This window comes from Arachis hypogaea, chromosome 10 (genome assembly GCF_003086295.3).
Source record: "Arachis hypogaea cultivar Tifrunner chromosome 10, arahy.Tifrunner.gnm2.J5K5, whole genome shotgun sequence".
Lineage (NCBI taxonomy): Eukaryota > Viridiplantae > Streptophyta > Magnoliopsida > Fabales > Fabaceae > Arachis > Arachis hypogaea.
In genome coordinates this window covers 28,459,432-28,482,969 of record NC_092045.1, presented here as the reverse complement: position 1 = coordinate 28,482,969, position 23,538 = coordinate 28,459,432, and the positions used below count along the sequence as shown (strand labels likewise).

The 23,538-nt window shown below is 34.2% G+C and overlaps 1 protein-coding gene and 1 non-coding gene across 8 annotated transcripts; both read left to right on the top strand.

Annotated features, from left to right (window-relative positions):
- The first annotated feature begins 491 nt into the window (after positions 1-491).
- Positions 492-5,425, top strand: LOC112715463 (protein IQ-DOMAIN 13). 7 transcript variants are annotated; one of them, XM_025767225.3, is made up of 8 exons: positions 492-1,065; positions 1,879-1,925; positions 2,073-2,173; positions 2,715-3,131; positions 3,380-3,607; positions 3,873-3,995; positions 4,512-5,049; positions 5,146-5,425. In XM_025767225.3, the coding sequence occupies exons 3-8, from the start codon at positions 2,096-2,098 to the stop codon at positions 5,217-5,219; spliced, it is 1,458 nt and encodes a 485-aa protein (XP_025623010.1). In that variant the 5' UTR covers positions 492-1,065; positions 1,879-1,925; positions 2,073-2,095; the 3' UTR covers positions 5,220-5,425. The 7 variants fall into 7 exon arrangements, with proteins under 7 accessions (XP_025623010.1, XP_025623008.1, XP_072060832.1 ...); XM_072204733.1 differs by having other exon boundaries at positions 1,063-1,386; XM_072204734.1 differs by lacking the exon at positions 492-1,065 and adding an exon at positions 1,089-1,523.
- Positions 5,426-22,071: 16,646 nt separating this feature from the next.
- On the top strand, positions 22,072-22,175 carry LOC112718575 (small nucleolar RNA R71). The gene has a single exon (XR_003160908.1). It is a non-coding gene; the product is annotated as a small nucleolar RNA R71 (small nucleolar RNA).
- The last annotated feature ends 1,363 nt before the right edge of the window (positions 22,176-23,538 follow it).

Below are 23,538 nucleotides of genomic sequence, written 5' to 3'. Positions count from 1 at the left end.
AAATATCTATTTTTCTTTTCTTCTTTTTTTTTGTCTCAATTATCTAACACTTTTTTAATATTATTAAGTGTATATAAAAAATTAGTTATCAAATCAGTTATTTGTATAAAATATATATTATAATATAAAATATATATTAAAAATAAATTAAATAAAAAATATATTTTTTAGTGACTAATTTTTTTGTATGTAAGTGACATTTTTAGGGTTAATATTTATGTGTTTTCCATTTTGAATCAGTTATCAAAACAAACAAAAAAAAAATCTAAAAGGGATATCATAGTATTGAAACCACCTAAATTTTTTAAAAATAAATGTTACAAGAGTAACAAAGTAGGAAAATAATGTTGATAAGGTAATAACAATAATGAGAGTTGTAATGAATAGAATTATTAATATAAGGAAGAAGTAAAATAAGGAAGAAGACACCAAACTCAACCGTTTTTAATAATAAGTGGGTATGTAATGCAATGTAATAATGCAAGTAATTCCCTTTGTTGGTGTACACGTAGTCTTCCCATTGAAGTAAAGTTAGTTGAACTTGTCCACATTGAGTGACAAAGTGGCCAACTTATTACAGCCACCTTTTTTTTCTTCCTCTTCTTTTTCTCTCATCATCATTATGAAAACTATGTGAAAGTAAAAAATATATAAATCAAACAGGGAAAAAGAAAATAAAAATAAAGTTTATTATATATGATATATCCCACACACAAAAGGTGAATGAAAGGTGGCTATAGCTACTTAGAAGGAAGGAGGAAAAAAAAAGAAGAAAAGAAAAATTTTAAGCTTGCTTCATTACAAGCACAAAGGGAATTAGATTCCAAGCCAACCCAAGAGAGAAAGATTTAATCTTTTGAAGAAATCCAGCTAGAAGAGAAGAATTAAGAATCATCATGTGGTGCTGGAAAGAAGCAGCAGGCTAAAGTAAAAAGAGAGAGAGAGAGAGAGAGAGAGAGTTTTATTTTCTCTACTTTGCAAGCTTCATTCTATCTCATTCTGTACACACAGCACACTTTTTTTTTGTTTTTTTGCAACAGTTTGAGGGTACTGCCAACTAATAAGGTACTTAATGAATTATGATCTTTGTGCTTGATGTGTTGGAAGTTGGAATCTTTTTGAGATTTTACCTTTTGGGTTGTGGTTAATTTTGTAAATTGCTAAGGTTATGGGCGTTAATTATGAACATGGGACATGTCTGAATTATTGTTCTTTCTTCTTAGTTCTTACTACTCCCTTTTCTTTGCTTCCCAATTCTTCTCTCCTCAAAATCATAAACTCAACCCTTCACCTCGGGATCCTTTAACTCCATTTCTCAACTCTGGAGCGTGTCAGAATCAGAAGAAGAAGAAGAAAATTATTATTATTATTATTATTTTGTTGAGAGTATTACTATTCTCTCTCTCTTTCTCTCTGTTTATTTTTTTTATTTTTTTAACTGTCACAAAACTTAAAAATTGATTTTTCTCTCCGACATGTTCCTGAATTGGTCTCTAGTGTCTAATTTTAGTTGACAGGATCATGTAAGATTTTCTTTCTTCTCATTTTAACTTTGTTTGTACAAAGAAAATTCATCTTGTTTTCTTTTTACCCCAATTTTTCTTTGTTTACATAATTTTCTGGGTTTTATATTGATAATTTTAACTTGTTCATAAGGTTTCTTTGAAATTTTTCAGTTTATACTTTGTGCTCACCTTCAAAATTATACTTCATACTCTTTCTGTGTCTCTTTGATTGATCATGTTATGTAACCCTTAATTTGATGTTCTTGCCATTTCTAGTAACAAAATTCAATGCATTAAATTTGAGTGGAGCATTCTTAATAAATTTCATTTTTTTTTTAAATTATTTATATGAATTATTTTTTGGCCTTAACAGCTTCAAAATTAAGTAGACATGCTGCCTCCTTTCTGGTCATCATTCTGGTGAGTGTTTATTAGATATTTATTTTATTTTTATTTTTATTTTTTCTAAAAGAATCCAAGATTGTATAAAAATAAATGTGATTTTGATCTTACAACACTGGATTCATGTTATATTTGGAGTTTCCTAAAATCATAAACTCTTTACAGGAAAAGATACTAATGCTACTGATATGGGAAAGAAGGGTAGTTGGTTTTCTGCAATAAAGAGGGTTTTCACACACCACTCCAAGGAGAAGCAAGTACCTAATGTAAGTGATTTTATTTATATTTATTTATTTATGATGCGGAAAATCTTGATCCTGTTTGGCATGTTCTTGATTTTTCTTTTTGTTGTTGTTATGTTTGGTTTTCTTGTGACTGATAGAGACTTGTAGTAGTATTAAAATACTTAATCATTTCTAATATTATAAAATTTTGGGATTCTGGTCTATAAGAATATAGATGAATATAATTATGTTGTATAAAGTCATAAACTAAAAGGATCTGATAGATGCCAATTAAGTTGTTTCATAATCAGTAATAGAAAATTTGAAATGTAGAAGACAGAATACTAATGTTTTTATGCTCATTTTCTATATGGAAAGGAAGCAAAATCTGCAAACTAATGTTTATTTTGTTTGAAATCAATCATCATAGAACTCTGTCTTCACTCTTCAAAATTTGCAACAAGCTCTTTTTACAACATGCAAGATTATTAATAAGTTCGCGAGTTGTGTCATACGATTGAAGTTTATCTAAGCTCCGAAATTTGGTGAACTTTCGAGTTTGATAACCTTGCCAATATAACAGGATTCGGAGAACAAAAGCTCGAAAGATAAGAAGAAGAAAGGCCTAGGAAAACTAAGGCATGGAGAGACCAATTCATTCATCCCCCTCTTCAGAGAGCCAAGCAGCATTGAGAAAATCTTTGGCGACTTTGAAAGAGAGCAACAATTACTATCTGTAAGGCCTCCAACGCCTCTCGAGCAACCAAAACCAGCCCCTGTTGTCCCTCCTAGAGCTGCTTCTCCAAGGGCTCCTTCTCCGAGGGCTCCATCTCCAAGAGCTGCGTCTCCGAAGGCTCCTTCTCCGCGTGCTACCTCTCCCAAAGCTACTTCTTCCAGGGTTGTTCATCACCACAAGGAGGTTGGCTATAGACCGGAACCAACTTTAAGGAACCAACATGCCGCAGCATCTAAGATCCAGGCTGTTTATAGAGGCTATATGGTAAACTTCCAAATTTTCTACTGAATAATTTTGATTGGAAAGTAGAATCTTGCAAGTTTCCAATACAATTTTTCTTTGGAAAAAAAAAAAAAAAACTTTTCAATTCATAAACCTGTTTCTTAAGGACACTTGTTAGTAAAGCTCTTAGAACACATGCAAGTACTTCAGAAGGAGTAATGGGAGTCCTAACATATATATTTGAAATTTTTACTCGTTAACTCATTTTCTGTCGAAATCTTGCAATACAGGCCAGGAGGAGTTTTAGAGCTCTGAAGGGATTGGTGAGGCTTCAAGGCGTGGTAAGAGGACAGAATGTGAAGAGACAGACGGTTAATGCCATGAAACATATGCAGCTTTTGGTGCGAGTTCAGTCTCAAATTCAGTCTCGAAGGATTCAGATGCTGGAAAATCAGGCGCGATATCAAGCCGAGTTAAGGAATGACAAGGATGTTGCTAGCACCTTGGGCAAATTGACTGTAAGCATTCTCTAACTTACACTTTAGCCACCTCGAAATTTTACAGTTGGGAACATAGCTTAGGTGACAAGAAATCACCTGTTGCTAATTTGATTCGGAGTATAACAACTTTGTGTATGCAACTATAGAATGATTGTGCTCTTCACTATGAAGCCTATCATTAGAATTTGTAAACACGGTACCTTGCTTTTTGCTTATAAGATCTGCAAAGCATGGATATAAATCAAACTAACTCATTTTGATAATCTGGAACTTTGGTGTATAGTCTGAGAATGAAGAATGGGATGATAGCTTACTGACAAAAGAGGAAATAGAGGCAAGATTACAAAGGAAGGTGGAAGCAATCATCAAAAGAGAAAGAGCAATGGCATTTGCATACTCTCATCAGGTATATTTATTATTATTACTAGGGTAAAGTATTATTTTAGTCCTAATGTAGTTTGTTATGTCCTAATTTCATCCCTAACGATTAAAACGTTTTATTTTTGCCCCTAACATTTTATTTCGTTTTATTTTTGTCCTCTTATCAAAATTAAACCTTTTCTTCCAAAAATACCCTTTTTCTATTATTGTTTTCTTATTTCTTTTATTTTTCTGTTATTTTCATTTTCAAATCACTACAACCACCACCAATTACAATTTTTGCTGTTACTTAGAAGAAAATCACAAGGTTGAAATGGTATTTTTGGAAGAAAAAAGTTTAATTTTGGTCAAAAGAGTAAAATAAAACGAAATAAGACATTTGGAAATAAAAATAAAACATTTCAAATGTAAGAAAGGAAACTAATACTTAGCTCAAACATTAGCGACTAAAATAGTACTTTAGCTTATTATTATTATTATTTCTTGTCCATTGGAGTAACCTATATCCGGCTATTATAACTTGGATGAATCTGCCACTTAGTTATGGAAATCCACTCCGAAATCATCTTCGACGCCGGTGACAGACTTGCGATCCGGCCCTTGGTGGTGGAACTGGTTGGAGAGACAAATGCCAGCCTCATCAAATCCACAAGAGAAACAATCCCTCAAGAACTTCCAAATCACACCTCCAAGACCATACTCAGAACAGAAGACTAGTCCGAAACCCGCCTCGACCAGCACCCCCCGGCAGCATCATTTCGCCTTCGACAACATGGACATACCGACGCCAAAATCCACCAAATCAACCATACTCCCATCCTCAAAACCTTCTAGAACTCCACCATACAGAACTCCACAACCATCAACCATGTCAAAGTATTCAAGAGCCTTCGACGTGGCGCTGAAGGACGACGATAGCCTAACAAGTTGTCCACCATTTTCCGTGCCGAATTACATGGCTCCAACTGTTTCTGCCAAGGCCAAAGTTCGCGCCAATAGCAATCCAAGAGAAAGGTTTGGTGGTGTTGGAACTCCAACAAGTGATTCAAAGAGAAGACTCTCATTCCCTTTCACACAAGGTATTGGTTCTTTCAAATGGAATAATAGTAATAATGGTAAAACCAATAAGGATCTTCCTGGCTCTAATCACAGGATGCAACTTGATTCTTCTATAGGGAACATGAGTGTGGATTCAACTGTTTCTTTGCCTGCTACCATGGGGAGAAAGCCTTTTACAAGATTTGTGTGATTTATAATTTGTTTTTTATTCTTTTTTCTTAACCATTTTTCTTTTTCCTTTTCTTTTTGTCTATGTTGATGTTGTTATTGTTATCAGCTATATATTATTATGATTTGGATGTATTGGTGATACTGATAGCTTGACAAGAAGTTATATACTCTCTCGGTTGTAAAACTAATAAAAACACAATAGAGAACGATTGATGGTTTGATTAATTGCAAGTTTTCCAGCTTTATTCTTTCTTTCTCTTGGGGTCTAGTTGTTTAGGCTGTGTTTGTGTTTGGTTCTAAGAATGAGATAGAGAGAAGTATATTATACAGCTATATCAAAATTAATCACTAACATAGAATACAATTGAAATATAAAATATATATTAAAAATAAATTAAATTACACATGTATTATACATAAATATCCAGTGGTTAATTTTGGTGTGTAAATAGTTTTACTTTTTGAAAAAAGTATACTGAACTTGTGTTTTATGGTAGACTGTTGTGTATATGTTTTTATATTAATTTTTTTTCTATTTTTGTGTCATTTTTAAATCAAATGCAATCTTAGAATAATTGATAATTTAATTCTTGAAGGTACTAAATAAGCGTGTGGTCAGGGGAGAAGTTAAGCTAGGCAGTGATTAAGGGGCCTACAACCCCCCAAACATGAAATTAGTCTTCCATTTTTTCTACTTTGAACCCCTTTGGTTTTTATATTTTGGCCTCTCCATTGAAAAAAAGGATTTTTACAATTTAAGTATATTTAAGTAAGAATTAAGAATAAAATAAAAAATTTTAGGATAAAGTATGCTGTTTATGCTTGAAATTTGTTAAAAGTTTTAAAAGTATTCATAAATTTATTTTGTTTTACTTTTATTTCAAAAATTTTTAATTTGTATCAAATATATTTTTAACAGCTAAATTTTTTAAAAAATTTAGGACTAATTAAACAATAATACATAACATCAACTATGTCTATTTTACTTGTATTGAAGATTATTTTTATGAAATTATTATTAAATTGGTCCTATGTTTTTTAAAAAATTAGCTGCCAGAGATATACTTTTACAAGTAAAAAAATTTAAAAAAATTGAAATAAAATAAAAATTATGAATATTTTTTGAAAATTTTAATTTTAAAGACAAAAAATATACTTTATATAAAATTTTAATAATAATTTTTATGTGCAGTTTTATATATTAAATTTATTTATAATATTCTTATCATATTTTATTATTCTAATTAAATTTATCCTAATATTAATTAGGTTTAATTATTCTGTAAATCTCTATAATTTTATTAAACTTTTTATTAAGAGTTTAAAATTTTGCAATTGAGTCCATGTTAGATAAAAAGAATTTTAATTTAGTCCTTGTTAACCGTATTTTCTAAAGAAATACAAATTTGAATGTTTGTTTTGTATGTGATATAAAATGAATTGTTAAATATTCTAAAAGTAAATAATTTATGATTGTTGTAATTTGTCTAAAAGATGATAGCTAGTAAAGACTTTATTAAACAATTTTATGTAATATAAAAATTTAATTATAATTTTTTAAACTATAATAAATATCTAATTAGAAAGTTAATAAATTATAAAAACTATCAGAATAATAATTTTTTTTTCTGTGAAATGAATTAAATAACTCTTAATCCTAAGTATTATATCACGAATATATTCACATTAGACACACACATCTAACACTAAAGGATCCTAGGCATTACGTGGCACAAGGTTTTGCCAATTGAACTAAGTCTTAGCTGCAATTAAATCTATTTGCTAAACAAATATAAAAGTACAGATTAAGGAATATATGATGGCATTTTTAAATCTTACGTATGGGCAGGCAATTTAAATTATTTGGGCGAGCGATTTTTCTTTTGTTGATGGGCTCGGTAGTTTTATGATATTTTATTTTTCCTTTTGAATTTGGGCTCAAGTCTTCCCATGACCAAAAATAATAAAAAATTAAAATATAATTAATAACAAATAAATTTAATTAAGTTAGGATCATTATAGACTAATATTTTTTTTAAAACTATATCACAAAATTATGAAGTATTAAGTTTTTTGGTTATATATATATATGTGTAACAAGGAAAAAAATAAAAGTATAATAGATTGTATTAAATAGTAACGTATCCAAAAACTTTTGAAAGAAAAAAATATAATTACATTCTAATATTATAAAATATAATCAAAATTCAAATTATTTGACTCATACATAAATTAACTTAGCAATGTAGAACAACAAAATATCATTTAAAATTTTTCTATTTTTGGTTTTATAATTAAGAGCTACAAGATAATTTTTTATTGTTAATACAATTAAGTGTCTGAAAAAAATATTTTAAAGTACAAAAAAGAAGGATTTAACTATTATTAAAGTTGTAACTTCTATAATGGGTGAGTCATGCTATTTTAATTATAGGCTTTAGTCTCTTATTTTTCTTATCTTTCTTTTTATTATAAGCTTTTATAACGGGTGAGTCATGCTATTTTGATTATAGCTTTTAGTCTCTTTTTTCTTATCTTTCTTTTTTATTATAAGTAAGTTACGAATTCCTGATAAGAATATAGCTTGGGACTTAAGAGTTTTATCACAATAGATAAGGATTATTCAGTAAAAGAGGGCAAGAAAAGAATAACATCAAGAAGAGGAATTTATTGGCATAAAGAGACACATCGAAAATATAAAAGATAATTAAAAGTTTTCCTACTAGACCTCTAAGATACCTGTTCTTAGCAACCTAGGTCACCGAAAAGAATTTCCTACTAGACCTTCAAAAAACTTGTCCTTGACAACCTAGATCAGAGGGACGAAAACTGAAAGAAACCACCACGCAGATCACCTTAGTGTTGGATCATCCAATCTTCCTCATGCAACAAGCGAAGCAAATCACTCACCTCACTTCTCACACAATAAAACGTGCTTAAAAGCAACTGAAATTTATTCATCAAAGTTATCCCAAATGGTCTCACCAAAGGTGTTTAAATAGGCCATTAACAAACTAACAAAAAGATAAGATAAGATTTTAAAATTTAAATCAGATTTGATCTTAATGGATTAGATCAGATTTGATTTAAAATGTAAAATTCCTAAAAATATGATAATTATTTTTAAATCAGATTTGATCTTAATGGATTATATCAGATTTGATTTAAATTTAAAATTCCTAAAAATACTACTAAGCATAGCAGATTTAAAATAACTCTTCTAACAAACTTTTGACCACATAACAAACTAAAACAAAAGTCTAGAAATTCAAAATTTAAAGATAAATTATGTCTCCCACTGAATTCGGAAAGCATTATTAGACTTCTTGCTGTCCTGACTTAGCCCAATGGGCCTTGCCCATTCTTCTTTGGTTATTACTTGATGTAACTCCATATGCATAAGCACTGCCAGGTTCCCAAAGCTCTCCTTGAGCTTCTTTGCACGTGCTCTAGTGATGGGGCCCTCTAGAAGTGTAAAATTTTCCATTCTGCCCTTTTGTCTTAGAATGCCCCAGTTATCTTTTTGAGCATGTATCATTCCCTCCTTCCTAAAAAAGATTCGTCCTCGAATCTGTGTTCATATCAAAAGGAGAGAGATCAGAAACATTGAAAGTAGCAGAGACATTATACTCACCTAGTAGGTCAATCTTGTAGGTGTTGTCATTGATCTTCTCAAGCACTTGGAATGGGCCATCTCCTCTAGCATCAAGTTTAGACTTCCTCTGAGTAGGAAATCTCTCCTTCCTCAAATGTACCCAAACCTAATCTCCTGGTTTGAAGACTATATGCTTTCGTCTCTTGTTAATCCTTTCAGCCGTGGCTTTGTTCTTCCTCTCAATTAGGTCACAAGTCTTTGCATGTATTGCTTTAACTTTCTCAGCCTTGCTTGCTCCATCTAAGCTAATAAGATCACTCAAAGGTAAAGGCATTAAATCTAAGACAGTTAGAGGATTAAAACCATAGACAAGTTCAAAGGGCGAAAAACCAGTGGAAGAATAGATTGTCCTGTTATAAGCAAACTCAATAAAAAGTAAACAATCTTCCCAGGTTTTCAAATTCTTACCAACAACATCACGCAATAAGGTTCCCAATGTCCTATTTACCACTTCAGTTTGACCATCAGTTTGAGGGTGACAAGTAGTTGAGTATAATAATTTTTTTCCCAACTTACTCCACAAAACTTTCCAAAAGTGACTTAAGAATTTGACATCACGATCAGAAACAATAGTTTGGGGAACACCATGTAAGCGGACAACTTCTCTAAGGAATAGGTCAGCAATATTTGTGGCATCATCAGTTTTATAGCAAGCAATGAAATGAGCCATTTTACTAAATCTATCTACCACAACAAAAATGCTATCTTGACCTCTCCTGGTTCTAGGCAAACCAAGAACAAAATCCATAGAAATATCAACCCATGGATGCACAGAAACAGGTAAAGGAGTACAAACCATGTGGTAAAGACTTAGATTTAGCTTGTTTACATGCAATGCATTTAGCACAAAATTTTTCAACATATTTACGCATGCGGGGCTAGTAAAAATGCTCAGATAAAATATCCAAAGTCTTATGCACACCAAAATGACCCATCAAACCGCCACTATGTGATTCTAGAACAAGTAACTCCCTAATAAAACAAGTAGGTACACAAATCCTATTACCCCGAAAAAGAAAGCCACCATGCTTATATAATGTGTTATATGCACCATGTTCACATACAGCATAGATAGAGGCAAAAGCAGAATCAGTTGCATACAATTCCTTCATACACTCAAAACCTAACAACTTAGAAGTAAGGGTTGTGATTAAGGAATACCTTCTAGATAATGCATCAGCAACCACATTCTCTTTACCTTGCTTATAGGCGATTACGTATGGAAAGGATTTAAGGAATTCTATCCATTTTGCATGTCTCTTGTTCAGCTTCCCTTGGCCCTTCAAGTGTTTGAGGGATTCATGGTCAGTGTGTACTACAAATTCCTTAGGTAGCAAATAATGCTGCCACACTTCCAAAGCTCTCACCAAGGCATAAATCTCCTTATCATAAGTTGAGTAGTTGAGATGGGCTCCATTCAACTTCTCACTGAAATAGGCGATTGCTCGCTTTTCCTACATCAAAACAGCACCTATACCAATACTGGAAGCATCACATTTGATTTCAAAAATTTTAAAAAAAATTGGTAAAGTAAGAATGGGGCAGAACACAATAATTATTTCAAGGTGTTAAAGGCAAGTTCTTGTTCCTGATCCCATTTAAAGTTGATATGTTTCTTGATGATTTCAGTTAAAGGTGCAACAATAATAGAAAAATCTTTAACAAACCTCCGATAAAAACCCGCAAGACCATGAAAACTTCTAACATCAGAGACACTTTGAGGTGTGGGCCATTCTCTAATAGCCTTCACCTTCTCGTCATCTTCCTCAATCCCTGCAGAACTTATCACAAAACCTAGGAAAACGACTTTACTCAGACAGAACGAGCACTTTTGGAGATTAGCATACAATTTTTCCTTTCTAAGTACCTCTAAAATAGATTGAACATGCAAAATATGATCATCAAGACATTTACTGTAGATAAGGATATCATCAAAATAAACAACCACAAATTTACCTAAAAACTCTCGCAAAACATGATTCATTAGTCTCATGAATGTACTAAGTGCATTAGTCAAACCAAATGGCATAACTAACCACTCATACAAACCATATTTAGTTTTGAAAGCTGTTTTCCATTCATCACCAAGTTTCATTCGTATTTAATGATAACCACTCTTTAAACCTATTTTAGTAAAAATAACAGAACCATGTAATTCATCAAGTATATCATCAAGTCTAGGAATAGGATGGCGATACTTTACCGTAATCTTGTTTACAGCTTTGCAGTCAACACAGATCCTCCATGAGCCATCCTTCTTGGGCACCAAGAGTACCAGAAAAGCACAAGGACTCATGCTTTCTCTCATAAAACCCTTAGCCAAAAGGTCCTCGACTTGCCGTTGCAGTTCCTTCGTCTCCTCAGGATTAGGCCGGTAAGCTGGCCGGTTAGGAATGCTTGATTCGGGGAAAAAGTCAATCTGATGTTCAATGCATCATAATGGAGGTAAACCTGAGGGCATCTCATCTGGAAAGACATCACCAAATTCATGCAAGAGTGAAATAAAAGCACTAGGCAGATCATGGTTAGTTTCAATGGTAAAAAGTAAAGACTTTCTAAATCGCACTAACACCAGTGCTTTTTTTTCCCAAACCAGCATGCTTCAGATCCCTCTCTTTTGCATAAAAACATATTCTGTGAGCACTCTCACTCTCCACAGATTTTTCTCTTTTAGAACTCTCTTTTTCACTCAGACCCTGACTCTTTTTACCCTCTTGTTTTTCAATTTTCTCACATCCTAAAGACTCTTTAGTAGATTTGCGCATGCTCAGTTACTCCAGGTACACTTCTTTAGGTGTCAAAGGTGCAAGGGTAATCTTCTTCCCAAGATAAGTGAAGGAGTATCGGTTTGTGAAACCTCATGGACCACCCTCCTATCATACTGCGATGTACGGCCTAGGAGTAGATGACAAGCCTGCTTGGGAACCACGTCACAAAGTACCTCGTCACCATATCTCCCAATAGAGAACTGTATGTGGGCTTGCTTCATAACCTTCAATTTACCAACATCACTTAGCCACTCGAGTTTGTAAGGGTTAGGGTGTTTGGTGCATTTCAACCCCAATTTTGTGATCAAAGTAAAGCTAGCAACATTTGTATGACTTCTAGCATCAATGATCATGAGTCCAACCTTACCTCCCGATAAAACTTTGGAATGAAAGATGTTCTCTCGCTGTTCTAGACGATCGTCCTTGGCTTGTACATTTAAGATCTGCCTAGTAACAAGATTCTGGACACTAACAGCATACTCAAATATATCTTCATTATCTGTAGCATCATCCGCATGTGGCATGTCCTCATACCCATCTTAGTTATCAGATTCTGAGAAAATATCATTTGCTTTAATGACCATGGTCCTTTTATTTGGACACTCAGAAGCATAATGGCCTAATCCGCGGCACTTAAAGTAGGTAATATCACAATGTCGTGCAGGAGGTTTAGAAGTGGAATTAGGTGTGTGCGTCTTCCTGTGTTGCTCTGTAGGCTTCTCCTTTGATTCGGTAGGTTTGGATTCAGTCTTCTCCCCGAATTTAGCACCTCTCGAATCCCACCTTGAAGTAGAGTTAGAAGAATTATGCAGCCCCTTCGCCTTTTGCTGTCTTTCCATATTGATAGCTAGGTTCACCAAGTCTTCCATATTCACAAATGGGTGACGTTCTATAGTATTTGCAATGTCTCGGTTCAGCCCACTCAAGAAACGTGCCATAGTAGCCTCAGATTCCTCCTCAATATTTGCTTGGATTAGTAGCATCTCCATCTTCTTATGATACTCATCTACAGACTTAGAACCTTGGTATAACCGTTGGAGCCGTTGATGTAGCTCCTTGTAGTAGTAAGAATGGACAACCGTTGTCGCATGACCTTCTTCATCTTCGCCCAAGACAGAATTGGTGGTTTTCCATTCCGCCACCTCTGTTTGTCCAGCTCGGCCCACTAGACAAGGGCATAATCCGAGAATTCCATAGCTGCTAGTCATACTTTTTTCACATCAGAGTAGTTATGACATTGAAATAAGAGCTCCACCTTTCGTTCCCATTCTAGGTACGCCTCAGGGTCACTTCTGCCTTTAAATTCTGGGATGCGCATCTTGATAGCATTAAGGTTACTATCAACATCTGCTGGTTGTCTATGATGCCAAAATCTGGATAAAGCCTCCTCCTCAGACTCCATAGAATCATTATAGACAGATTCTCGTGACCGTGCTTTTCGCCTAGGGGAAAAAGAGTTAATTCAGGAATCCATGTCATCAAGACGTTGTTCAATCCTTGTAAGAATGCTAGCGAGTGCGTCGATGCGGAAAGTTAGTTGTGGATCGGGGTTCCCTTCATTGTTAGCCATCAATGAACCTGTAAAAGAAAAGAACTTACAACACTCTTCTCACGTATATCACTTGGAGTAGGACACTCGTGTTTCACTCAATACGTGGTTTTTACCCTCTGATGAGCTCACCACTCTTGCCTTTTTCCACTCTTGGATTGCTTTAACAAGTTGCACTTCGGAAGATGAGGAATTGAGACACCAAACTAAGATAATCTGAATAGTAGAGACATTCAACTTGACAAGAAGACAATTAAAGTATGTGACAAAGGAAACAAGAAGTGATACTAGGATGACAAAAACTAGCAAAATTGAATCCTAATTGGAACCTAAAGAAAATTTGAAAGGAAAAAATAAAGAGAAAATTTAAAATTTTGTTTTATGTTTTTTGTTTTTTTTTTCGATTTTTTTTTCGGTTTTCTTTTACGTGCTTTTTTTGTTAACTGGAATAAATAGAAATTGCAGTAATAGAATTTAAAGAAGAAATTTTTGTTTGTTTTTTTTTTTACTTTTAAAGTAAATTTGCAGAAATCAAAGAGAAAAATAAAGAGACTAAACAAAAATTCTGGAGCAGATAAATAGAAATTTACCTACAACCTGTAACTGATACCAGATGATAAGAATATAGCTTGGGACTTAGGGGTTTTATCACAATAGATAAGAATTATTTAGTATAAGGGGGCAAGAAAAGAATGATATCAAGAAGAGGAATTTATTGGCATAAAGAGACACGGCGGAACATAAAAGATAATTAAAGGTTTTACTACTAGACCTCTAAGATACCTGTTCTTAGCAGCCTAGGTCACCGGAAAGGATTCTCTACTAGACCTTCAAAGAACTTGTCCTTGGCAACCTAGATCAGAGGGACGAAAACTGAAAGAAACCACCACGCAGATCACCTTAGTGTTGGATCCTCCAATCTTCCTCATGCAACAAGCGAAGCAAATCACTTACCTCACTTATGACACAATAAAATGTGCTTAAAAGCAACTGAAATTTATTCATCAAAGTTATCCCAAATTGTCTCACCAAAGGTGTTTAAATAGGCCCTTAACAAACTAATAAAAAGATAAGATGAGATTTTAAAATTTAAATCAGATTTGATCTTAATGGATTAGATCATATTTGATTTAAAATTTAAAATTCCTAAAAATATGGTAACTAATTTTAAATCAGATTTGATCTTAATGGATTAGATCAGATTTGATTTAAATTTAAAATTTCTAAAATACTACTAAGCATAGCAGATTTAAAACAAGTCTTCTAACAAACTTTTGACCACATAACAAACTAAAAAAAGTCTAGAAATTCAAAATTTAAAGATAAATTATGTCTCCCACTGAATTTGGAAAGCATTATTAGGCTTCTTGCTGTCCTGACTTAGCCCAATGGGCCTTGCCCATTCTTCTTTAGTTAGAACTTTATGTAACTCCATATGCATAAGCGCTGCCAGGTTCCCAAAGCTCTTCTTGAGCTTCTTTGCACGTGCTCTAGTGATGGGACTCTCTGGAAGTGTGAAATTCCCATTCTGCCCTTTTGTCTTAGAATGCCCCAATTGTCTTTTCGAGCATGTATCAGTTCAAAAAACAAGAAAAGTCCAAGTAAGATAAGTAGACAAAACTTACAAAAAGAGTTTTTACATGTAAGTATAATAATAATTTGTGGTTTTATATATTCTAAGATTTAGGATTTAAGGTTTAAAGTTAAAAATTTAAAATTTAAAAATGAATTATTTTAAATGCTAGAGAGAAAAAAATATCAAATTTGTATGGCTGCATTTGGCATGGGGTATTTGGATTGTGATTGGGGGACTAAAACTCAGTATTGTATTTGGCGTCCAGAGATTATAACTAAAATTTCAATCCTTTTAGTACCTCCAACAAATAGAGACATGGGAGATTGAAAATTCTGCTGACGGGACTAAAACTTTAATAACATTTTGTTCCTAAAATACCCTTATTCCACCTCTCACATTTTCTTCTTCTCCCACTTCCTCTCCCTTCTCTAAACACACCCTCACTCATCATTATCACCGGCCTCCATGCTCCCTTGCCACCTTTATTTCATCGCCTACCATCCCACCGTTGACAACATCTCATTCTCTACAATAAAGCAGTAAAGTCTGTAGCTGCGTGTCAAGGTACATCATCTACAATGTAGTATAGAGTGCTACACACAAAACCAGCACCAGAACCAGTGCCTAAGGTTGCAAACGTATCATGGATCAACCATAGAGAGACAATAGTGCAGCTCAGACAGGATTGGGTTCAAACTAGGTGGGCAGCTCGACAGGAAAGGCACATCGATTCATTGACTTTGACGGAGAAACGACGCATGAGAATGTAGACATGGTGACCAGAGAAAGCAGACAGAGTAACTGAATCAGGAACTTGAGCATCTTCGTCCATATGCAACAATGTCGTCAATGTGCAACAGCTTCATTGTTATGATCATAATCTAATTAGCATTAGGGTCGTTTCTATTGCTTTTATTTAATTAATAAGAATATTTAGGTAATTTTGTTTGTTTCAATCTCTATATTTATATTAAACTAAAAAAAATACTGAGACATAACTCAGTCATATACATTTTACACTAAGTATAATACAGAAACTTAATGTAGTCTCAGTCTCTTAGTCTCTATCTTCCAATCTCTGTCTCTTAGTCTCTTTTCCAAACACTATATCTAAAATTTTTGTAAAAGAATAGTTGGAATATGGAAGAGTTTATTAAATATCTAATTGGACAAAAAAAATAGTAGGTGTGGAACATCTCAATTATTTTTTAATCACGTTTACTATTCAATAATTAATTAACTAAAATCATAAAAATTTGAATTTTAACTTTATAATAAAATGTTAGAAGATAATGTCATTGAACAACTAACATATCTAATTTAAAATTTGAAAATATGAAGACATTAATTTTAGTGCATTCTTAACCGACAATAAACAATCTTTTAAGATAATGTCATAACTAATACCATACTTATTGGAATTGAATAATCTTTAGATACATGAAAAGATAAAATAAAAACTAGATTTATTCTTTGAGTTCAATGCAAAATCAAATTCAAATTCAACTAGATAATTCTGATAGAAATTTATAGTAGAAAATCATACTATAACTAACCAGCCTAACATACTAAAAGTATTTTGTGAATATCTGAAGCTATAGTTATCCACACTGATTTCATTCAAAGTTATTTTTAAAGTTAATTCAATTTTCTAAAAATTTGTATTTAATAGCAATTTCAACATTCCAAACGTAGAAAATTTTATAAGAGTTTCAAAGTGACAATTCAAATTGAAGATTTCACCTAAACATAAGTTAGATTCTCCTAACATGATCTGCACATTCCTAAAAGCCATTTGAGTCATTCCTTTCTCATTTTATTCCCCTTTTTTATACAAAAATGCTAGGTAACCTATATTCTCTTTCTTCTATTATCTCTATATATTGTCATTCATGTATTTTCAACACTTCATTATAAGAAAAATCCTTATCTTTTCTCACTTCCTTTCTCTCATTCTAAATCCTTCGCTAAATTATTCACAAATTTTATTCATATATTGTTTGAGAAGGTATCCTCTCTGAATTATGATGACTATGGAGACTAGGAATATGAAGATTTACTTTTTACAATAAAGCCAACACGGACTCGAAGATTTGCATAGGATTCATATCTTCTGCAACATCAATATTTATATTGTGTCTATTGAGTAAGACATTTTAGTCATTATAACTCATCATTTATTTGTTCCACCTATTATTTTTGTTAATAGTCTATGATCTATCAATTTCTAACCAAATTCTAATCACTCCGAATCTTAATTTCATGCATGTATTTGGAAGAAAAAAAATCTAACCCTTAGCCAAATATTCATACATCCACATGCTTCGTTTAAGTGTGGGGAGGTTGATAAACCCCATTTTTAGGGTTTATCTTGTGATTAATTTAGGGGATTTTTTCACCTTTTCTCACATTTATTCAATGAAATAGTATCGTTTCATGATTTTCTCCTAATTTGTGCTTAAGAGTGAAAACATGCTTTTTAGGCCTTTAATGTGGTAATTTTAATTCACATTTGATTCCACTAGATGCCATGATGTGTTTGTTAGTGAATTCAGGATGAAAAGACTAGGAATGGATCAAAGGAGTGTAGAGAAAAGCATGCAAAGTGGAGAACTCATGGAAAATCAAGGATTTGAGGTGCACTCACCGACGCGCACTCGTGGAAGATGAAGTCGCATGGCGACGCGTACTGGTGGACGAAATTGTGATCACCAATAATGGCTCTTTGGTATGTGCATCTATTAACTCAGCACTTTCTTTCCACAACTTCGCTCAACTAACCAGCAAGTGTACTGGGTCGTCCAAGTAATAAACCTTACGTGAGTAAGGGTCGATCCTACAGAGATTGTTGGTATGAAGTAAGCTATGGTCACCTTGTAAATCTCAGTCAGGCGGATAGTAATTGATTATGGATTTTCAAAAATTAATAATAAATAATAAACATAAAATAAAGATAAAGTTACTCATGTAATCCAATGATGGGGATTTCAGATGGGTGTATGGAGGTACTGTGTTCCTTCTGAATATCTGCTTTTCTACTTCTTCCTTCTAGTTTTTCATCACTCCTTTCCATGGCAAGCTGTATGTAGGGCATCACCGTTGTCAATGGCTACATCCCATCCTCTCAGTGAAAATGGCCCAAATGCTCTGTCACAGCACGGCTAATCATCTGTCGGTTCTCAATCAGGTTGGAATAGAATCCAGTGATTCTTTTGCGTCTGTCACTAACGCCCAGCCTTCAGGAGTTTGAAGCTCGTCACAGTCATTCAATCCCGGAATCCTACTCGGAATACCACAGACAAGGTTAGACTTTCCGGATTCCCATGAATGCCGCCATCAATTCTAGCTTATACCACGAAGATTCTGATTAAGGAATCCAAGAGATATGCGACCGGTCTAAGGTAGAACGGAAGTGGTTGTCATTCACGCGCGTTCATAGGTGAGAATGATGATGAGTGTCACGGATCATCACATTCATCAAGTTGAAGTGCAACAAATATCTTAGAACAGGAATAAATCTAATTGGATGGAAAATAGTAGTAATTGCATTAAAACTTGAGGTACAGCAGAGCTCCACACCCTTAATCTATGGTGTGTAGAAACTCCACCGTTGAAAATACATAAGTGATGAAGGTCCAGGCATGGCCGAATGGCCAGCCCCAAAAACGTGATCAATAGCCTCCTAGGATGGATAATAAAATAAATCTGAGACCAAAGATATCTAATACACTAGTAAAAAGTTCTATTTATACTAAACTAGATACTAGGGTTTATAGAAGTAAGTAATTGATGCATAAATCCACTTCTGGGGCCCACTTGGTGTGTGCTTGGGCTGAACTTGATCTATCCACGAGCTGAGACTTCTCTTGGAGTTGAACACCAAGTTGTAACGTGTTTTGGGCGTTCAACTCTGGTTCGTGACGTGTTTCTGGCGTTTGACTCCAGAATGCAGCATGGAACTGGCGTTGAGCGCCAGTTTACGTCATCTGATCACAAATAAAGTATGGGCTATTATATATTTCTGGAAAGCTATGGATTTCTACTTTCCAACGCCGTTGAGAGCGCGCCATTTGGAGTTCTCTAGCTCCAGAAAATCCATTTCGAGTGCAGGGAGGTCAGATTCCAATAGCATCAGCAGTCCTTTGTCAGCCTCCTATCAGAGTTTTGCTCAGGTCCCTCAATTTCAGCCAGAAAATACCTGAAATCATAGAAAAACACACAAACTCATAGTAAAGTCCAGAAATGTGAATTTAGCATAAAAACTAATGAAAACATCCCTAAAAGTAACTAGATCATACTAAAAACTACCTAAAAACAATACCAAAAAGCGTATAATTTATCCGCTCATCACAACACCAAACTTAAATTGTTGCTTGTTCCCAAGCAACTGAAAATCAATTAGGATAAAAAGAAGAGAATATACTATAAATTCCAAAATATCAATGAATATTAATTCTAATTAGATGAGCGGGACTTGTAGCTTTTTGCTTCTGAACAGTTTTGGCATTTCACTTTCTCCTTTGAAGTTTAGAATGATTGGCTTCTCTACGAACTTATAATTTCGGATAGTGTTATTGATTCTCCTAGTTAAGTATGTTGATTCTTGAACACAGCTACTTTTATGAGTCTTGGCCGTGGCCCTAAGCACTTTGTTTTCCAGTATTACCACCGGATACATAAATGCCACAGACACATGACTGGGTGAACCTTTTCAGATTGTGACTCAGCTTTGTTAGAGTCCCCAGTTAGAGGTGTCCACAGCTCTTAAGCACACTCTTTTTGCTTTGGATCGCGACTTTAACCACTCAATTTCAAGCTTTTCACTTGGACCTGCATGCCACAAGCACATGGTTAGGGACAGCTTTGATTTAGCCGCTTAGGCCTGGATTTTATTTCCTTGGGCCCTCCTATCCATTGATGCTCAAAGCCTTGGATCCTTTTTTTACCCTTGCCTTTTGGTTTTAAGGGCTAATGGCTTTTTCTGCTTGCTTTTTCTTTTTCTGTCTATTTTTTTCGCCAAATTTTTTTTCACAAGCTTTTGCTTTTTCACTACTTTTTCTTGCTTCAAGAATCAATTTCATGTTTAAACGCCAGTTTGTCCTTCTTCACTGGGCGTTTTGAACGCCCATCTTTTTCTGTATAATTTCTCTGCTGTATGTTCTGAATCTTCAATTCTCTGTATTATTGACTTGAAAAGACACAAATTAAAAATATTTTTGGATTTTTAATAGTGAGGAATAATCAAAATGCAACTAAAATCAAATAATAATGCATGCAAGACACCAAACTTAAAATAAGACACTAGACTCAAACAAGAAACATAAAATATTTTTGGTTTTGTAAATTTTTTTTTGTGTTTTTCGAAAATTAAGTGGAAAAGAAAATAAAGGTATTAAAATTCTTAATGAAAATCCCAGGAATCATGAAATGTTAGTCTAAAGCTTCAGTCTAAAGGAATTAGACATGGTTAGCCAAACTTCAGCAGAACATTGCATTCAAGAGCTAAATTGATGAAGACCAATCAGCTTTGGTGATGATAAGAACATCACCTTGAAACACTAGAATTCATTCTTAAGAACTCTGAAGAAAAATACCTAATCTAAGCAACAAGATGAACCGTCAGTTGTCCAAACTCAACAATCCCCGGCAACGGCGCCAAAAACTTGGTGCACGAAATTGTGATCACTACAACTTCGCACAACTAACCAGCAAGTGTACTGGGTCGTCCAAGTAATAAACCTTACGCGAGTAAGGGTCGATCCCACAGAGATTGTTGGTATGAAGCAAGCTATGGTCACCTTGTAAATCTTAGTCAGGCAAACTCAAATGGTTATGAATGATGAATAAAACATAAAGATAAAGATAGAGATACTTATGTAGTTCATTGGTGGGAATTTCAGATAAGCGTATGGAGATGCTGTGTTCCTTCCGTCTCTCTGCTTTCCTACTGTCTTCATCCAATCCTTCTTACTCCTTTCCATGGCAAGCTTATGCAAGGGTTTCACCGTTGTCAGTGGCTACCTCCCATCCTCTCAGTGGAAATGTTCAACGCACCCTGTCACGGCACGGCTATCCATCTGTCATTTCTCAATCAGGCCGGAATAGAATCCAGTGATTCTTTTGCGTCTGTCACTAACGCCCCGCCCTCAGGAGTTTGAAGCACGTCACAGTCATTCAATCATTGAATCCTACTCAGAATACCACAGACAAGGTTAGACCTTCCGGATTCTCTTGAATGCCGCCATCAGTTCTAGCCTATACCACGAAGACTCTGATCTCACGGAATGGCTGGCTCGGTTGTCAGGCGAGCACTCGGTTGTCAGGCGAGCACTCGGTTGTCAGGCGATCAACCATGCATCGTGTATCAGGAATCCGAGAGATATTCACCCAATCTAAGGTAGAACGGAGGTGGTTGTCAGGCACACGTTCATAGGTGAGAATGATGATGAGTGTCACGGATCATCACATTCATCAAGTTGAAGAACAAGTGATATCTTGCAACAAGAACAAGCGGAATTGAATAGAAGAACAATAGTAATTGCATTAATACTCGAGGTACAGCAGAGCTCCACACCTTAATCTATGGTGTGTAGAAACTCCACCGTTGAGAATACATAAGAACAAGGTCTAGGCATGGCTGAATGGCCAGCCTCCCAAAGAGGGTTCAATCATAAAAACATGATCAAAAGCTCCTAATACAATAGTAAAAGGTCCTATATATAGAGAACTAGTAGCCTAGGGTGTACAGAGATGAGTAAATGACATAAAAAATCCACTTCCGGGCCCACTTGGTGTGTGCTTGGGCTGAGCATTGAAGCATTTTCGTGTAGAGACTCTTCTTGGAGTTAAACGCCAGCTTTTATGCCAGTTTGGGCGTTTAACTCCCATCCTTGTGCCAGTTCCGGCGTTTAACGCTGGGAATTCTGAGGGTGACTTTGAATGCCGGTTTGGGCCATCAAATCTTGGGCAAAGTATGAACTATCATATATTGCTGGAAAGCCCAGGATGTCTACTTTCCAACGCCGTTGAGAGCGCGCCAATTGGGCTTCTGTAGCTCCAGAAAATCCGCTTCGAGTGTAGGGAGGTCAGAATCCAACAGCATCTGCAGTCCTTTTTAGTCTCTGAATCAGATTTTTGCTCAGGTCCCTCAATTTCAGCCAGAAAATACCTGAAATCACAGAAAAACACACAAACTCATAGTAAAGTCCAGAAAAGTGAATTTTAACTAAAAACTAATAAAAATATACTAAAAACTAACTAGATCATACTAAAAACAATGCCAAAAAGCGTACAAATTATCCGCTCATCATCCATTCTGAAAACATGTCAGAAGGACACTTTTTGGTCATCTGCTTGTATCTTTTCCAAGCTTCATAGAGGAATTCACAATCTTTTTGTTTAAAGGTCTAAACATCCACTCTAAGCTTGCTCAGCTTTTGAGGAGGAAAGAATTTATCCAAGAAGGCCGTGACCAGCTTATCCCAAGAGTCTAGGCTATCTTTAGGTTGTGAGTCTAACCATGTTCTAGCTCTGTCTCTTACAGCAAAAGGGAAAAGCATGAGCCTGTAGACTTCAGGATCTACTCCATTTTTCTTAACAGTCTCACAAATCTGCAAGAACTCAGTTAAAAACTGATAAGGATCTTCAGATGGAAGTCCGTGAAACTTGCAGTTCTGTTGCATTAAAGCAACTAATTGAGGTTTCAGCTCAAAATTGTTTGCTCCAATGGCAGAAATTGAGATGCTTCTTCCATCAAACTTGGACGTTGGTTTAGTGAAATCACTAAGCATCCTCCTTGCATTATTGTTGTTGGGTTCGGCTGCCATCTCCTTCTCTTGTTTGAAAATTTCAGAAAGGTTGCCTCTAGATTGTTGTAATTTAGCTTCTCTTAGTTTCCTTTTTAGAGTCCTTTCAGGTTCTGGATCAGCTTCAACAAGAGTGTCTTTTTCCTTGTTCCTACTCATATGAAAGAGAAGAGAAAAAGAAAAGGAAGAGGAATCCTCTATATCTGGACAAAGAGGATCCTTATTATTAGTAGAAGAAGAAAGGAATAAAAGTGGAGAATCCAATCACAAGGGTGAGGATAGAGGCAGTGATTGGAGATGAAGAGAGGTGAAGAGAAGTGTTAGTAAATAAATAAATAAATAGAATAAGAGAAGAGAGGGAGAATTCGAAAATAATTTTGAAAAAGCGAGGTGAAGAGAAGTGTTAGTAAATAAATAAATAAATAAATAGAATAAGAGAAGAGAGGGAGAATTCGAAAATAATTTTGAAAAAGTAGTTAATGATTTTCGAAAATTAAAGATAAGATATAATTAAAATTAAAATTTAAAACAGTTAAAAAGAATTTTTGAAAAAGAGATGAGATATTTTCGAAAATTAAAGAGGGAAAAGTAGTTAGGTGGTTTTAAAAAAGATGAGAAACAAACAAAAAGTCAAATAGTTAGTTGAAAAAGATATTAAAATCAAATTTGAAAAGATAAGAAGATAAGAAGTTAGATAAGATATTTTGAAATCAAATTTTTTTAAAAAAGATATGATAAAAAGATATGGTTGAAAAAGATTAAATTTTTTTAAAATTAAAATTAATTACTTAACTAACAAGAAACTAAAAGATAAGATTCTAGAATTTAAAGATTGAACCTTTCTTAACAAGAAAGTAACAAACTTCAAATTTTTGAATCAATCATATTACTTGTTAGTATAATTTTCAAAAATCAAGATAAAATTAAGAAAAAGATTTTCGAAAAATAAATAAAATAAAAAATAAAAAGATTTAATTTTTGAAAA

Excerpts from the sequence above, each read along its gene's own strand:
- LOC112715463 (XM_025767223.3), top strand. The coding sequence starts at position 2,096 with ATGGGAAAGAAGGGTAGTTGGTTTTCTGCAATAAAGAGGGTTTTCACA. Across the intron at positions 3,132-3,379 it reads CTGTTTATAGAGGCTATATG|GCCAGGAGGAGTTTTAGAGC; the intron begins GTAAACTTCCAA and ends CTTGCAATACAG. Across the intron at positions 3,996-4,511 it reads CATTTGCATACTCTCATCAG|TTATGGAAATCCACTCCGAA; the intron begins GTATATTTATTA and ends TCTGCCACTTAG.